Source organism: Mus pahari, chromosome 7, assembly GCF_900095145.1.
Source record: "Mus pahari chromosome 7, PAHARI_EIJ_v1.1, whole genome shotgun sequence".
Classification (NCBI taxonomy): Eukaryota; Metazoa; Chordata; class Mammalia; order Rodentia; family Muridae; genus Mus; species Mus pahari.
The window spans coordinates 97,354,405-97,372,511 of NC_034596.1; the positions used below are offsets into that span (position 1 = coordinate 97,354,405).

The 18,107-nt window shown below is 42.9% G+C and overlaps 1 protein-coding gene across 14 annotated transcripts in view; it reads left to right on the forward strand.

Moving 5' to 3' along the window:
* The window catches only part of Unc79 (unc-79 homolog, NALCN channel complex subunit), a 232,442-nt gene that overhangs the window by 180,922 nt on the left and 33,413 nt on the right, over window positions 1-18,107 (forward strand). For all 14 annotated transcript variants that reach the window (XM_021201628.2, XM_021201627.2, XM_021201626.2 and 11 more), the window contains 7 exons: window positions 1,191-1,331; window positions 2,459-2,497; window positions 8,304-8,416; window positions 8,500-8,585; window positions 9,111-9,284; window positions 12,767-12,835; window positions 15,592-15,702. In XM_021201628.2, coding sequence (XP_021057287.1) covers window positions 1,191-1,331; window positions 2,459-2,497; window positions 8,304-8,416; window positions 8,500-8,585; window positions 9,111-9,284; window positions 12,767-12,835; window positions 15,592-15,702 — 733 coding nt within the window. The remainder of the gene's footprint in view (window positions 1-1,190; window positions 1,332-2,458; window positions 2,498-8,303; window positions 8,417-8,499; window positions 8,586-9,110; window positions 9,285-12,766; window positions 12,836-15,591; window positions 15,703-18,107) is intronic.

Sequence of the window (18,107 nt, forward strand, 5' to 3'; positions counted from 1 at the left end):
TCTCTCTCTCTCTCTCTCTCTCTCTCTCTCTCTCTCTCTCTCTCTCTCTGTGTGTGTGTTCCAGTGCACATGCATTTGTATGAGCACGAGTTATTTTTAGTGCTCCGTTTCCCTTTATAAAGCTGCCTTTGGTTGAGTTGGGTGAATGGAACCTATATTAGGACACAGGAAGGAACTCGAGTGTGGGCTTCTTAAAAGAAAGTGTGAGTGTACTAGTTCAGCAGGACTAGACACTCGGGAGGCTCAGTCTGGCTCTGCAGGCTTCCTAGGGTGCCCAGGTCCACTCAAGTCCTCTGTCTCTCACCCACAGATAGAACGTCCTTTGAAAGCTTCTAGCCACCTGTAGGCATTTTTGATTCTGACAAATGAAAATTAATGTAGTTACTGCCACCCCTCCTCCTTCCTTGCCACTGCTTGTGAGGTGGCTGCCCCCAGACATCTGATAAAGCCCAAGGTCATCAAGTAGAGGACCCTGAAGGCCATCCTGCACCAGTCAGGACGGTACGTCCAAGTTAAGTGAGTCTGGTGTAACCCAGAGGTATCAGCAACAGAGTGTGAGGAGAGCCAGGGGGCCAGGTCCTGATGTCCAGCATTGGTTTCGAGATGAGAAAACTAGGCATGCCTTTTCCAGCTGCTTCCGGGAAGTTCACGGTCCATAGCATCAGGGACCTGGAAGAATTCCTACTGTGAGCAACTCTGACTGCACTGAAATGTTTCCTCCATCATGGAAACAGCAGCAGAGCTGGCCATCAGAGCCACCAAAAATTACCAAACTGTAAAGCAAGGAAACACAGGTAGATGTCTCACATGCACATTGGTTTTTGCTTAAAACCATAAAAACTGATCTAAAAAAAAAAATCTAGTCACTGACTATTCATAGACACAGTTTTACATTCTTAAAGGCCCAAGAGCTATTAGCCTACCTGAAGCTCTTTCTAAAGGAGCAGAAACTCCTCTGGGGCCAGATGCTTGTGGACTGAGTGGTAAGGAAACATCTAAGACAGCTGCCACCCACGCTCTTCCCATGTCTTACGGTGACAGTGGCACTGAGGTCTCCACTTACATTTGAGTGAGCCTCGTGGCCACCATTTTGTACCTTTTGAAAACTTTAGACAAATAGCCGTGCTTGTATGTTACCTTGAAACCAAGGTCAGGTTTCTTACACGTCCCTCCCTCTGCTTCCTTTACAGATGCCATGACTGCGGGGCCATTCTGGAGGAATACGATGAAGAGACCCTCGGGCTAGCCATCGTGGTCCTCTCCACGTTCATTCACCTAAGCCCAGACTTGGCGGCGCCCCTGTTGCTTGATATCATGCAGTCTGTGGGAAGGTGAATGTTACATCCTATTTTATCTGCAGGAGAGGGTGCCTTACTTAAAATAGAAGTTATCCGTTAGAAGGGAAAGCATCGGTCACCTTGCAGATGCCTGGAACCTGGGGGCATCAACTCAGACTGGATTTTAAAAACTTGGATGAAAACATCTTTTGATTTCATGTCTCAGCTGTACCAGGTCATGAGTCAAGGTCAGAGTGGAGCCAGGGGAGGCTGCACCAAGGGAGTTTAACTGTTGCTCCCTGATGCTGTATGTGTTCAGATGGTCTGTCCACAGCAGACTTTGTGCATTAGCCTTTGTACTGATGATACTGTTCTCTCTCTTGACCTGTCCTGTGGTGATTTGATACCGTCTTTCGTGATCCCAAAGAGCCTCACTGAATTAACTGTTCAGCTCAGGGCCTTATGGTGTGTCGCCCAGCATCTTCACAGTTCTGGCTTCCTGTTTTGGGAACAGGCCCTTCAGTCTGAATGTTAGTGTGAAGAGAATTCCCTTTTTATGTAGACATCAGAAGAGGAATGTGGTTCATGTTCACGACTAGATTCCAGTTCAGTAATAACTATGCAGCTCGTAGACACCGAGTTACATTGCTTCAGCATCTACATTCCTACATTTGACGTACTTGCTCTGTTGTGTAGACTAGCAAGAGTCTGGAAAACATCTAGTCCAAAAGTTTTACTCTTGGTAAACTGAGGATGGCCTCCGCTATCTGTTTTGTGGTGGTGGAGCACTTTACAATTTACAGTTTTCTCCTAGCTGGGTTTTCAAAGGTCGTTGTCAGAGAAATACATCGAGTCAATGCAGGGAATCACCGGATCACAGGTTCTGGTTTCTGCCTAGCCTGGTTACAACCGCCATTTCTTTTTACACTGGGTGGGTGAGAGTAAACTTTTTACCTGTATGCATTTACATGGAGAGCTGCGGTTGATACAGAAGACGGGTTTGGGAGACTGGATTAAGTTTAACCCTGCACGTGACTGTGGAGTGGTCCCTCAGATACCTACACAGGGGCTCTCAGTATCTGTACCTCACCACCAAACCCGAGGTCCTAGCTCAATGCTAATGCACTTCACCATGGAAAGCTAAGATACCCACCTATGTGACTTTTTACTTTATATTCTAGGCTTGCATCCAGCACTACCTTTTCTAATCAAGCAGAAAGGTAAGAACCTCAAGTGGGCTCAGCTCATTTCTCTTTCACCCTATGCATGTTCTCACAGTCTGACGCTGGCCACCGGCACATGTTCTCTGAGATGACGCCTGCGATCCCACCATAACTCCTGAGAGTTTCTGACCTGGCTTTGCACATTCACTTAATTTCATCAACAAGTATTTTTAAACCCAACGTGTACGAGTTTAGTGAGGTTTTTATTGTCAGTCACGCTGTGAGTCCAACTGAGAGCCTCAAACATTCTAGGAAAATGCTCTACTGCACGACTGCACCCCAGCCCTGCATGGGTTCTTGTTAAAGGCATTAGCCAGCGTGATTCCTCGCCTTGTTTGACTTCCAGTCTTATCAAGAAGGCAAACATGAATGAATAGCCACAAAAGTGTATAGTAATTGTGCTAACTGCTGTGAAGGAAATAGACTCATGTAATGTTAATTACACATTTATTTATTTGCATGTGTGCATGTGTGCACTGTGAGTGTGGAGGTCAGTGATCAATGCTGAATGTCATCTCAGCGCCCTCCACCTTACTTTTTTGAGACAAGCTCTCTTATAGAACTGGGCACTTACCAGGGAGCCCAGGGGACTCTCTTGTGTCCTCCCTATCTTGAGCTAAGGTTATAGACCCATAAATGAGTATCTATAGCGTTAGTGCCAGGTGCTAGAGAGAGTAGTCAGATGTCAAATCCTGGTTTTTGTGGAATTTACATTTAAGTCGACAAGACAGAAAATAAGCAAGTTAACCAATAAGAAATTGCCCATGTAATTAATATCACCCAATGCAATGTGTTATGAATATTAACTAATTCCATGTGACAGAGAAGGCTCAGGACTGGTATTTTAGACACAATGGCCAAGGACACTCTCCTGGAAGAAGTGCTGTGTAAACAGAATCTAAGTGGGGAGAACGATCTATACAGCAGGCTATGGAGGGAATGCCCCAGGCAGAGGGCACAACCAGGACAAGGGCTTCAAGTCAGGAGAGAGGGTGGTGACCCTGGAGACAGACCGACATGGCTTCAGTGAGCACAGAGAAGACAGCAGAAAGTAAAGGGAGCAGGATAGAAGCAGCTAGACCACCGAGGTCGCTCAAGGTTAGCTTTACTGAGGTCCCAGAGCACCTGGTAAGGGCCAACACGCTCGCCTTAAGACCCTTAAGAGCCTCTGTCCTGTCAGGGCCCGTGTATAATACATTCTTATTGACAGACACCGTGGTAATACTTTAGGTATGGCTTTTCTTTTGTAAAATTTACACACAACCCTAAATGTACATTCACTGAATTTGACAAATAGCTTTACCTGCACACCTGGGCCCTGTCACGACAGAACTTAACCATGATCGCCAGAAGGGCCCATCTTTCACAGGTCCGGTTGTCCTCCAACCATGGAAGCAAATGGTCTTTTCTTCAGTGGTAGATTAATTTTGCCTGCTGTAGAGCAATGCTCTTTTCTTCAGCAGTAGATTAATTTTGCCTGTTGTAAAGCTTTGCATGAATGGAATTGTGTTGCAGTTTTACGTCTGGCTTCTTCAGGCAACAATGCTTTGAGACTTATCCATGCTGTTGCTGGTACCTTGGTCTGTCTCTTTGTCAGAGCTGAACATGCACCACATGGTGAATTCAGGTTTCTACGAAAGAGTATCAGGGTTACTTCTAGTTCAGTGCGATTTCTTTGCAACTATGAACATTCTTAGACAAGGCTCTTTGTAAATAGATGCTTTATTTCTCTTGGAAATGGAATCGTTGGGCCACAAAATATATGTGTGCTTGATTTTTTTTAAAAATAAGAAATCAGAACTTCTCTTACATAAATATGGTTGTATAAAAGTATTTGTGCTAGGGCCAAGCTCAGCACTTAATGGTGCTTGCTGTTCTTGCAGACGACCTAACTTTGGTTCCCAGCTCCCGCGGTAGCTCATAACTGCCTGTAACTCCAGTTCTAAAGGACCCGATGTTCTTTTGTGACCTCTGAGGGCACCTGAACACGTGTGTTTATACCCACACATAGACACATAAGTAAAAATGAAGAGAATATTAGATAAAGGTTATGCTGTTTATCCTGTGTGGGATACTATTTTACAGTCCCATCATCAGTGAGGCTTGAGGCTGCCCCACACACACCCTTCCCAGATTTGGGTGTTGTTCGTATTTTCAACTGTAGCAGATGGAGTAGCTATAGGGTGGCTATCTGTAGTCTTAATTTGCATCTTCCTGATGACATTTTTTTCAAATGTTCATTGACTGTTTTATATATCCTGCCTGAAGTGTTCATTTAAATCATCTTTTCCATCTTTTAAACTGGGCCATTTCCTTTGTACTCTGGAGTTGTTAGACTTCTTTGTATAAATGTTTTAAAGAACATCTTTACCTAGGCTGGGCTCATTCACTTTCCCAATGCTATAATTTGCCGACAAAGTTTTTACTTAGATCAACTTTAACTTATCCATGCTTTAAAGTGTGTGTAATTATGGATTTTTATTGTTTAGCTGAGAAAAGCTTGTCGTATCTGCTTCCACGTTGTGTCTATTCTCTACTGTTTTCTTCTGGTGTGCTTTCTGTTATTTTCTTCCAAACGTTTCATGACTTTAGCATTTAGATTTATCTTTTGCATAATCCATCAAAATTACCTTTTATATAGTGTTGGGTAGGGGTAGGGACATTCTCTATATTCATATCAAATATCCAGCTATGTCAGCACCTTCTTGTTTTAAAGACTCCTTCCCTCATTTGCCCTCTGTGATATGTGTTAAACTCCAAGTTCCCTATATGGCAGCGTGTATCCATCTGGTTCCTTTGGGCTGTACACTGATCCTTAATCTAGTAAGGTCCTTCATAACCTTCCTAATGCTGTGACCCTTTAATGCAGTTCTTCATGTGTGATGATTCCCCAACTTTGAAATTATTTTGTTGCTACCTCCTAACTGTAATCTTGCTACTGCTGTGAACTGTAATGTAAATATCTCATGCACAGGATATTTGATATGCAACCCCCAGGGGTCATGACCTGCAGGTTGAGAACCACTGATCTGGTGCCACATAGTCTGAATTACAGTGGTGAGGCTTGGCATCAAGTAGCCAGGGTATTCCTTCCTTCCTTCCTTCCTTCCTTCCTTCCTTCCTTCCTTCCTTCCTTCCTTCCTTCCTTTCCTCCCTCCCTCCCTTCTTCCCTCCCTCCCTCCCTTCCTTCCTTCCTTCCTTTTTTTCTTTTTCTACAGATTTGTTTAGCTATGTAAATTCTTTAAATTTCCAAATTAGCTTCTCCTTTTTTTCTGTCCTGCCTTTTCAAGAAAGTGTCTTGCTTTGAGCCCTGGCTGGCCTCAACCTTGTGGTGTTTCTCCTTCCTCTGTCTTCTCACTGTTGATATAACAAGCATCAGTACTACAGTGTGTCCAAGCTTCTCCTTGTTTAGGCAAAATGGTTACTGAAGTTGACAGTGTACATTAATTTGGGAATAACTGATAAGTTTTAAGTTTCTCTCAGCTATGATTTTGAAATGTGTGTACACATATATGGAGGGTGTCATCCTTAGGAATGACGTCCAGCTCCTATGAGACAAAGCCTTTCATTAGTCTAGAGGCTCCAGTTAGGCTTGACTGGCTGGTGAGTGAGGTCCTGTGATCCCTGACTTCACCTCCCCAGTGCTGGGATTCCCATTGTACAGTACCAATGCCTTACCCTGTTATGAGGATTCTGGGTTCAAACTCAGATCCTGGAACTTGTAAGGCAAGTGTTGTCCAGGCTGAGCCATCAACCCAGCCCCCGAGCCATGTTCAGTAGTGGTCTTGTACATCTTTGGTTAAAATTTTACATTTTGGAATTTTGTAAATCTTCTGTTTAAACTTTCAATTTTGTAAATCTTTTTTTAAAAAAATCTTGTTAGATTGACCCCTAAGAATTTTATGCATTTTAGAGCATAAAATTTATTGATTTTTTTTTTCTGTTTTTTGAGTCAGGGTTTCTCTGTATAGCCCTGGCTATCCTAGAACTCACTCTGTAGATCAGGCTGGCCTCAAACTCAGAAATCTGCCTGCCTCTGCCTCTCAAGTGCTGGGATTAAAGACATGTGCCACCACTGCCTGGCGTAAATTGAATTTTAAAGGAAATAATTTTCAATTTTTTCCCTGGTGGATAAATAGATTTTTTTTTGGATTAGTGTTGTATCCTAGCTTAATTCACACACAAGTTCTAGACGTTTCTTAGACTTCTCGACTTTATAGACTTCTTATGGTCTTATTTTGTTTGGAAAACATTATATCACCTACCAAAACCATGTTTTGCTATCCTCCTTTCTGATATTTTTGGAGTTTTGTTACCTTATCCTAGTAGGTAGAGCCACCAGCACAATAAGGGGTGTGGAAATGGCTGTTCCTGTTTTGTTTCCTGCCTTCAGGATCTCATTCTGGTTGTGTTAGCCAGGGATTTTTGTTTGTTTTGTTTTGTTTTGTTTTGTTTTTGTTTTTGTTTTCACAGACACTTTTAAAAACAAATTGAGAGTGTGTTATTCAATTTCCAATATGCTGAGTATTTTAAAACTCACGTATTTTTATTTTAATATGTTGAATCGCATTGATTGATTTTTTTCTTCTTTCTTTGTGTGTACAGCATGTGTGTATATATACATATATGTGATGGTTCACAGGTATGTGAGTGTGCATGTCTGTAGCTGTGTGCATTTGCATGTGGAGGCCCACAGTTGACATCAGGAGTCCTCCTTGGTCATCCTCCTGCCTCAAACATTGAGGCTGGTTCTCTCCACCATGCCTCAGACTTGCTATGCCGCTAGTCTGGGTAGGAAGCTTATTCACGTGGGGCATCCCAGAGCTCCATCTTCTGAGGCGCAGGTTCTGGGTGGTTCTCTGTGCCCACATGGAGGATCCAAACTCTGGTCCTCTTCCTTGCTTTCTCCCCAGTCCCTATGTTGATTGTGAAGTTATTCTGGCATTCTATGGATAAACCCTACTTGGTCATGATGTATTATCCTTGTTATCTATAGTTGGATTCAGTGTCCAGAGGAACACTGCGCTGTGTGTTCTCTTCCTGTTCATTTGTGTTTATTTATTTATTTATTTATTTATTCAGATAACAGTTTTTTCTAATGTTACTTTTAGGGCTATGGGAGCCTTATGAAACAAATTGCCAAAAGTTTCCCTTGTTCTGTTTATTTATGTCAGTCATAAGTTTAGAGTTCTGTTTTCCCTGAAGGCCATCTTTGACCTTTGAACCAATATTCCAGGGTGGACTTGGCGTAATGAGGCAGAGGCTTAGGAAAGCTTCTTGCCCTTCATCTACTTGGGATCTTTGATTTCTTCCTTCTGGTAACCTACTCCCCTACCCAACCACCCCAGGAATTATTCTCTCTGCTGCTTTTGTCTAAGAGACAGAGCCATGTAAAACTCCTGGCTACTTTTTTGTCACAAGTGCCAGCTCAGATGCTCCAAAAAAACATGGCAGATCTCCCAAAAGAAGTGAGGATACTATCACTGCATTCCCTCAGGGCAACCCTCTCTTGGCCTTGCTAGGTTCTTGCTGATAACTCTTGTCCACTTCTAGACTTTTGGCCTTTGCAAGTCACTGGCTTGGGGAGTCCTGGAATAATTCTGTTGTCACTTTGGCCCTTTGTGGATCTGTCTGAAAAAATTGTTATGAAGTATTAGGTTTGACTATGGGTAATTTCATCTCTCTGGGGCGACTAGCAAGCAAGATAGTGGATAAAACTGTGGTGTTCAGAGCCTAGCCTCTAAATCATTGCACACATGCTTGTTGGTCTAAAGCTTGTGTTGTCCTCTCTGTTTGAACGCAGCATGATGGTTCCAGGCAATGCAGCAGGTGTGGCCAAGCAGTTCCTGCGCTGCATCTTTCATCAGCTGGCTCCCAACGGCATCTTCCCTCAGCTCTTCCAGAGTGCCATCAAAGGTAACTCACTCCCCCAGGACCCAGAAACTGCAAGCCTGGCCAGTCCCCAGAAACCCTACTAAATCTGATCATTTGCTTTATAGATGGGACTTTTTTACGGACCTTAGCCACATCTCTCATGGACTTCAACGAGCTGAGCTCAATTGCTGCCCTCAGTCAGCTCTTGGAGGTAGGTTTGCTGAAAGGTACCCTAGGTCCCAGGCAAAGTCTTGTACCACACCTATCTCCCTCCCTGAGGCAGCCCTGAACTGCTTCACGGTGAAGCGTTTGTTGTACCTTACATAGAGAAGTCCCAGACTGCTTCCCCATGCCTAGATGTTGCTAGGAAGAAAGCAGCAGCTACTATTATCAACAGCTCCAGTCTTTATTCTGGAAGATTCTTTCCAGCAGGCATTGATCATTACCTTATTAGCACCTACCCACACCCGTTCTATATCCTTTGAGAGCTCTTAATTCATGATCCCATTTTATCTCGTGGACATAAAGCTCATTAGTTTTGCCCCTGCAGTTTTTCTAAATATAGCTGGGTTTCCTCTGTGTTCCTTCTGCCTGTTAGAGCAGTCAGTCTGTCTAGCAGGCGGTTCATCATGTTTATAGTGCGGATATTTAAGGTTTTAAAGCAAACCTTCTCTGGGTAGCTTTATGATTCGTGTTCTGTTTCAGCAGTTGATTGCCTATGCTTTTGTGTTTTTAGGGTCTAAATAACAAAAAGAATTTACCAGCAGGGGGTGCTATGATACGCTGTTTGGAAAACATTGCCACGTTCATGGAAGCTCTGCCCATGGATTCTCCTAGTAGTCTCTGGACCACAATCAGCAACCAGTTTCAGACATTTTTTGCCAAGCTGCCTTGTGTTTTACCTCTGAAGGTGAGCTCAGCCCAAGTTTTTTTAGCTTCCATTACTTTCTGCCCATCTGCTTACAGAGACCAACATGCGGAGCACGGTCAGGTAATGTGAGAGATCCCAAGAAGCTAGGGGAAATTTGTCAGCTAGAGTGAAGAGAATTATTTAGGTCATCCACTCCACTATCGGCAGCATGGAGTGGATACTTTACTTGCTGATAACGAAGGTACCCAGTGACCACGTGGTTTTTAGTTGAATGCCAACAGACACATGGTTTGTTTCTGTCCTTTCTTTTTAAATTTGTGTTTGTTTTCATCTTCAGTGAGGGGGTTAGAATTCAGTGTTATGTGAATGCTAAGTAATCATTCTATTACTGAACTATATCCCCAGTCCTTAGATCGACTTGAGAAATGTTTTTCTCAAGTGGATATCCAATAGGCAAGGGAATTAATAGCTTATCTAAAAGGAATCCAGACATAGGTAAAGTGTTAACTTTAGAGAATTAAAGTATCATGTGTTTTGTTTTGTTTTGCTTTGTTTTGTTTGTTTTTTGAGTAATGTTCAGGGAAGAGCAAGATGATTAATGGTTAATCAGATCAGTGGTTAATCTGTAGTTCAAGGATCATTGTCATCAGGGGCCTGGTAGTAAAAAAAGAAAAAAGAAAAGAAAAGAAAAAAAAGAAAAGCAGGAGCTTATTTTATTAAAGCAGGAGAAAACAATAAGACACATTCTTTCTGTATGTCATCAAATAAAGAGTTGTACATTAAGAGAGGAAGTGTGAGTTGTAATTGCTCCATGGAGGTGGGAAGAAGGTTGGAACCCAGGCCTCCTGACTCTCAGTCTAGTGCTCTTTCTATGACTGCACACTGTTGTAAACCAAGAAAGCTGCAAGCATTCGTATCTCCAGGACTGGGGCCAGAAGGTCGCCAGCCTTGGCAGAGCTACTTCTTTGACCCTCGCTCCGCTAGAGTTGGGTGATTTCTTCATGTAACTCATAGATAAAATTACTATGAAACAAAATTGAATAACTTGTTCATCTGACCAGTGAAGTCACATGTTGGTGCTTCTGGAATAAATGCCTCCTATGTATAAGATGTTGCAAAGGTCAGCTAACCGTGGCGGTCACGGTCACAGCTGTGGAACCAGTGGATGCTAATAAGGATGCTGATAAGGAGCTGGTAATTCAGAGCCTTTAGCTTGCTGAGTGCTGTTGCTAGGGTTTAAAGGGACTGTGGAGAGCAGCTCAGGTTTCTGTATCACCGCTCTCTGTGTTACTTGTTTAGCCATAGCTTAAAGTAGGTGAGCAAATCCAAGCAAAGAGGACTAGTCCTGGGCTAGCAAGATAGCTCAGGGAGTAAGGGTGCTTGCCACCAAGCCTGACAATCTGAGTTCAATTCCCCAGTCCCCCACAATGGATGGAAAGACTGACTCCCAAAGATTTCTAACATCCATCCGTATGTGTGCCATGGTGCACGCACGCGCACGCACGCGCGCACACACACACACACACACACTTTAACATGGCCACACAGAACCCCTTTAGACAAGAGTGTCGTTCTGGAGCATTCTTTGCTGGTGAGCCGTTCAGAACGCATTCAGAAGCACCTATTCCGATAGTGAAAAATGCTGAACTCGATACTGACCAGCAGGGGGTGCTGCTGCTGTAAACAACTGGCATGCCTAATTTGTGACAATCAGCTGCACCTGCAGGGACTCCACCCTTAATGAGTTGAGTGGTGTGGTGAGAGGCAAGGTACTACCCTTGACAGCATTAATGCATGGCTCCTGTGGAGGATTGCGCCCCTCCCCTGCTGATGGTGGTTATGTGGGAACAGGCCTCAGCATACGGATCTTCCCCCAACTAAGATGACATTTTCTGGCTTTTAAGTCACTAGAGTTTGTCCTGATTAGCAGCTAGTTTTCAGCTCCTGCTTTAAAGTAAGTAAATGTCACATCAATTCTGAAGGCTATTGGCATATTGAACAGGCCAAGGTTCTTTTTTAAAAGATACTTAGAAAATACCATCAGGATTTGTGTAAGAGCATTCGCTGCCAGGTCAGATCTGAGAACTGATTCTGTTTTGTCCTTAATCTCTTGGGAAAATACTCTCCACTGAGTCTTTGCAGTTTGCTTTTGAGAAGTCTTATTGAAGTGGATCTTGGGCTTCAGGGTGCTAAACACAGGGCCATGACTGGTCAGAGTGTGGCCCGAGGATTTGCATGTGAACAAATGCAAATTTCAGGTGACAGAAAAGCTGCAAGTCCTGGGATCCAAGATGATTCCCTCTGGCTTAGTCTGTACTGTGTGGAAGGCGGCAGTGCAACCTTGTAGAAATGTCGCTGTAAGGATAGTGCAACATTGTAGAAATGTTGCTGTAAGGATATGCTTGCAACAGGCAGCTTATTTGTGCACTTCCATTTCCTCCTAATCTCCGCAAACACTGGGGTTTTCTAAGTATATTTTGATGGGGAATCTTGGTTTTCTTTCTCAGAAATTTTGCTGCTTTTCTCCAGGTTCCTGACAAAGGGAAGATGACTTCCCTCCTAGGGACTGGGGACAGGTAGCTCAGCAGTACCACACCCTTTTTCTATGCACAAGGACCAAGTTTAATCCCTAACCTTGTGAATGTTAAAATAAGAAACAAATCCCAGAGAAAGGATGATAAAACTGGATCGTATTTGGACTAATGATTTCTATAAGGGTTTTGCTTTGCCCCAAAAGAGCTTTTCATAATTTAGTGTACCTCCTTAGACTAGTATACATTTAACATCTGCCTACTTACTTGTGTGTCTACTTAACTTCTCTCTAGCCACCTGTTCATCCATCTATCCATCTGTCTATCCATACATCCATATATTCATCTACCCATCCAGCTCTTTATCCAACTTTCTATATCATTTAATTCTAGAACTGTATCTTTGAAAAATAGCTTCAGAGCTATGTTTATTTATTTATTTATTTTATTTAATGATTATTTTAATTTTATGTAATTTTTTTCATTGAAATCTTTATCTGAAAATAATCATTTTTAATATACATAGGAAACAGTATAGCTGTAGTTAGAGCAAGAATTATGTGTGCATGTGTGTGTTTGTGCATGTGTGTGTGCATATGTGTATAAGGGTATAAGTATGTGTGAATTGCTGTGAGAATGTGTTCATGTGGAGGGCAGAAGTCAGCACTGGGAATCACTCCTTAGGCATGGTCCACCATGTCTTTGAGATGGGCTCTCTTCCTGGCCTGAGCTCACTGAGCTGGACAGGTTGGCTGACCAGCGAGCCCCAGGAATCTCAATGCCTTCACCATACCTGCCAACACACCCAGTTTGTTTATATGGGTTTTAGAGAGCAAGTATGGGACTTTATGCCTGTGTGGCATAAAGCCCTTTACTGATGGAGCTATCACCCCAGACCCACATTCTTCCTTTTGCAAAATAAATGCAGGAAATATTCAAAGCAAAGGAAATCCTGAGAGCTGACTTTTCGTTTTTCATATCTGTTCACAGTGTTCTTTAGATTCCAGTTTGAGAATTATGATTTGCCTCTTGAAGATACCTTCCACCAATGCCACGAGGGTATGTATTTTTTGTTTTAAAGTACTTCAGAAAAGGTTGACTGGTTGATTATTTGATTACTTTATAACTGAAAGACAGGCAGATAGCAGTACTGATAACCTGGCTGCAAATGGAATGACCCTGTTGGCATCATGCTAGGTCAGCATCTAATATCCTGCAATGCTACTGTTTGTAGCCATTCATCCTGGTCTAGCCCATCACTCCATCCTCCAAATTACCAACTAGCTGAACCTTTTAAATAGGGTTGTGTTGATTCCTTAGCTAAAATTCCAATGACTGCTCATTTCTTTTAGGGTAATGTTTAAATTACTTGATGTGGCATACAGCCACATCCCTTCTCATCAGCCCACCTTCCCAGTCTAATACCACTACTTGTTCCATTCATCCATGGCTCCCATGCAGCTTCCAAGTTGGCATCATTATCATCATGACGACAGCAGACACTGTTGAATGTTCCAATACTTTACACATATAATGGTAGTTTCAGATCCTCACCTTTGTTTAGGCTGTTTCTTTTGCCTGATATACTTTAAACCCTTGTCAGTGTGCTGAACACCTTTTCATCCTTCATGTCCCATTTAAGGGTTCTAAATGCTCATACTATCTGTAGGAAGCACTTCCTTGATCGAGCTTTTAGTATTAACACTGACAGTTCCCTGCAGATGCTAGGAAGATCATGAGCCTTGTGGAGGTGTTCAGGACTGTTTCTCATTTCCTTTTATACCCTGCTCACATATCTTAGCTGCTTCCTGTGCAGCAGTACAAGAGCATATTTTATGACAGTGCTTATCATCTACCAACAATGCACATTTCTTACAGCTATTTACCTTAACTATGCTTTCACAGAGTCACAGTTCAGGCTAGCTGGTTGAGAGGTTAGCCAGTCTGTGGCTGTACAGTGAAAGACATTAGGCCCAGAAACAACATGTCTAATCAAGTCCATAGGGCTAGTTTGTGAATATCTGAAACTTAAGCATAGGTCCTTAGAAAACAAGTTTCTAGGTTTTTCTGCTGTGCCATGTTGCCAATTAGTTGTTGTTTAGGTGTGTTTCTATATAAGCCATCATATAGCTTTTAATCTACAGGCACCATTTCAAAGTTTCTTTGAGGTTTTCTATATGAAAAGCATCACAAAGATTTCTATAGAGGAGTACCAATAAATGAAAAACACACCCATTCTCAGGGGACAAACAACAAGTAATGAACTGCTTTTTATGTAAATATAAAAGGAACCTAAACAAGTTCTATATCTGGGCTGAAGAGAAGGTTTAACAATTAAGAGTGCTTGCTGCTTTTGCAGACGCCAAGTTTGCTTCCAGGCACCCATGTCAGGCAGCTAACACCCTCTTGTAACTCTGGCTCTAGGGGACCTGATGCCCTCTTCTGGCTTCCTCTGGCTCCTGCCATCACATGGCATAAACACCACACAAACACACATAAATAAAAACAAACTCAATCTTTAAAAATATGTTCATATCTGGAGCTGCAAAGATGCTTGGAGAGTCAAAGCCCTTGGCAACAAGCGTGACTCCCTGAGTTCCTATCACCAGAATTCACCTAAGAGCTGGATGCTAGACAGGGTCTTTGAGAAAGGGCAAGAGAGACTGCCTAAAATAAGATGGGAGGTGAAGACAGCTACCTAAGGTTATCCTTGGACCTCTACATGTACATCATGGCATGAACACACTCACACGTGAACACACATCAAGAACATATTTTTAAAATGTTTATATCCTCTTATTGAGTCATCTTTTTCTGGAAGTGTATTTTAAGGAAGAACAATTTGAAGTGAAAATTTCATGCAGACATATTTGTTGAAGTGTTGTTTTCAGTGTGGCTATAAAGATGAATGGCTCCGAAGAATCAAATAGCACTTTAATGTCTTACATTATTAATAAAAAATGCATTGCAGCCAGGTGTGGTGGCGCACGCCTTTAATCCCAGCACTTGGGAGGCAGAGGCAGGTGGATTTCTGAGTTCAAGGCCAGCTTGGTCTACAAAGTGAGTTCCAGGACAGCCAAGGCTACACAGAGGAACCCTGTCTCGAAAAACAAAAACAAAACAAAACAAAACAAAAAAAGAATTGCGTAGAGCATATGCTCTCCCTGAATCCTGGGGTTGCCGGGAGAACTTTGGATAGGACAAACAATGAGGATGCACTGAGCTCCAACAGGCACTCAAACAGTGCTTACAAAACATGAGTGACTTGTGAAAGCCCGCAAGACTAAAACTTGTAGGGTTCAGATAAGAAAACAAACAGACAACTTCCCTCTGATAAATCCTTTCAGGAAGGTGGGCAGCAGGAACTGTGGCTGAGCTCATGGGCCTTGGTGATACCCATGGGCTGCTCAAGAGCATAACTGGTGGATGTGAATCTGAGCAGCCTCAGCTGCCTGAGGGTCCAGAGGAACAGACTGAGTGACCCTAACCCAGCCTCACAGAGGTGCAATTGCCTAGCCTGGTGTGAGGTCAGGGCCATCCTTAGGTTGGTTTGTAAATGATACCATGTGAGAAAGTGAAAGGTTTGCTTGTTTTTGTTTTTGTTTTTGTTGTTGTTGTTTTTTTTCTTTTTGAACAATAAAGTGACTGAGTGATTCTCTCTGAATTGTTTGGTTGATTTGTTAGACCAACAGAGTGGTTATTAACAGTGGCTTACAATGGATTTCTAAAATAAAACAACTCTTGCAGTTAAGGTGTAATAAGACTAATGCCTTAGTAGAGTGAGGAAATAAGCAACTTATCTGATCTCATTGCAGAGTTTGTTGGAGCCATTTTCCAAGCTACTGAGCTTTGTCATTCAGAATGCAGTCTTCACGCTGGCCTACCTCGTGGAGTTGTGTGGCTTGTGCTACCGAGCATTCACAAAGGTAAGCCTCCCGTGTGGCCCCAGAGACAGAAGTGGCCCATCCCTGTCAGCTTAGCTGCCTTGTTGACGGTAAAGTGAGCTGTTAAACTGAAATCTGGTTGGGTACTTTGCACATGCATGCATTAAATGGTTCTGAAATGTGCAGATTTGGAGACTGAGGCCACATGGTTTAGAAAACGAGGGTAAATGGCCTAAGTGACCTCATAAAGACTTTTTCAAGTTTGTTAGAGCATCATTAGCAGGCAATCTTTGTGTGTCCTTCTTTAAGAGGAAAAGAACAGCAGCTCTGTATTTGTACAAGCCTCTTGTGTGCTCCTAATGCTCCCGTATCTGTGTCCAGCTCTGGGTTCCCAGCCTCTGAGATGAGACTCGTAATTAGGGTTCCTCTGCTGGATTGTCTTTAGCAACTCACTCCCACTCCTGAGCAAATGGGAAAGTATTTCCTGTCCAGTGGTTCTGGCTGCCTTATCATGGCTAGTAGGCACTGACCTCAGGAAATGCAGGCAGCATTCCTTCCCACCCTGAGGACTCTGCAATGCTTCCTTCCAAGACCCTGAGTCCTGAGCTTGTTGTCAATGGGCCTCTGTTTCTGAGGGTCCCTCCTGAACATGCAGGGTGCTCTCTATTTCTGTCGCCTCCTCTATGAGCCCTTTCTTTCCCCTTAAAACTCTCATTTTACAACAAAGCCTTCTTTCTATTTATAAAAAGCTCCCTGGTCATCTTTCTTCCAAACTTTGCACCCATTCTGCCATGCTAAGTGTTCCATGATAACATTCTCTTTGGCCTTTCACATCCTAAGCTACTTACTGCCCTGCCTGAGGCACACATTTTCTACCTCTCAAGACAGTGGTTTTTTTCCCCCCTTGCATGGTCTCTTTGAGAAGTAACTCACCCCCCCTTTTTTAAATGTTTAAAAAAGTGGCTGTATACAACACAGTCCCAGATTCAGTAAAATGCTTTATTTTTAGAAGTCATTTTATTTAAGAAGAGTTCTATCTAATCATGCCTCCTTATGTAATCAAATGAGAAGACAGGAAAACATGAAGAACCCCGGTGACATCCTTTCCCATCAGTCAGGCAGTTTAGAAAATCCGGAACCACCCCCACCCCTACCGAAAAGACTAGAATTTGGATGAAATATAGTAATACTTTTATAATATTTACTTTAAATGTTATAAGAATGACAGAGACAAATAAAGAGGGATTTGAGAACCCAACTGTGGAGCATGTAAGCAGGTTTGTGTCAGGGAGTTGCTGTCTTAACAACACAGTGTTTTAAGTGCCAATGTCCACACAAGAAAAGGGGACCATGTTTTTAGTTCCATGCCAGGAGTTGGAGCCAGGTCATCCCCCAGGTCAGAACCCTTGCAAGGCTGCCCACTGGGTGAAAGGGTAGTTTGGAAGGAATACATCTGTGACGTAATAGTGACAAGCAATGCTATGGATTTTAGCTTTCTAATGGAGAGATAATGTCATTTGAGAAATTAGTAAGCATGGGCAGGTCATCGAAAAGAGTAATGGTTTGAATCTATGGTCCTCACAAGCCAAGCTGGAGTCACGTGACACTGATGCTACTCCAGCAGCAGGTGCTGAGTTTTGGCATCTCTGCAGAAGGAAGCTCAGAAACAAACCTCAGGCACCTCTGGAAGGAAGACCCTGCAGCCCAACCCCAGAGTGATTCCTGAGGCTAAACCCTGAGGGAACAAACCTTGGGCACCTCTGGAGAGAAGACCCTGCAGCCCAGCCCCAGAGTGATTCCTGAGGCTGAAACCCCGAGGGGCATAGGTAGTCTAAACTCAAGTCTGCCCAAGTGAAAACACCCACTGGGGACCAGATTAGGAGAGTCAATAAATCGTAATGGTATTCCTCCCAAGAACATGAAAGTTGTTAGACATGGGCCATTAGAATACATGCCATGCTATAAGAGTTTACTCCATTGTATAAGCATATAAAGGATTAAAGAGCAACCTGGAACAGGGTTCAGTCATTAAAAAAAAAAAGAATCAGGGCAATTTAATCTTGATAAAAAGTGAAAGATAATCACTAAGGTAAAAAAGTGAATTGACAGGTTAAAGAGCAAATTAGACATAGCTTAAAGGGAGAATTGGAGACATGGAAAAGCAGAAAGACATCAAAAAACATTGAGACAAAAATAAAAAGAGGTAAGATATAAAGATCTAACACACATTAGGAATCTGTAGAATAGCAGGCCAGGCTTTTGCCATTTGCCTAGTTAATGAGAACCATCAGTTCTCTGATTTGGGATACAATGTGTCCAAAAGTATTACAATCCTCCCACCTGTGCCCACTGACCTACACACACTCACCTGTGCCCACTCACCTGCACCCACTCACCTGTGCTCACTCACCTGCACACATTCACCTGCACACACTCACCTGTGCCCA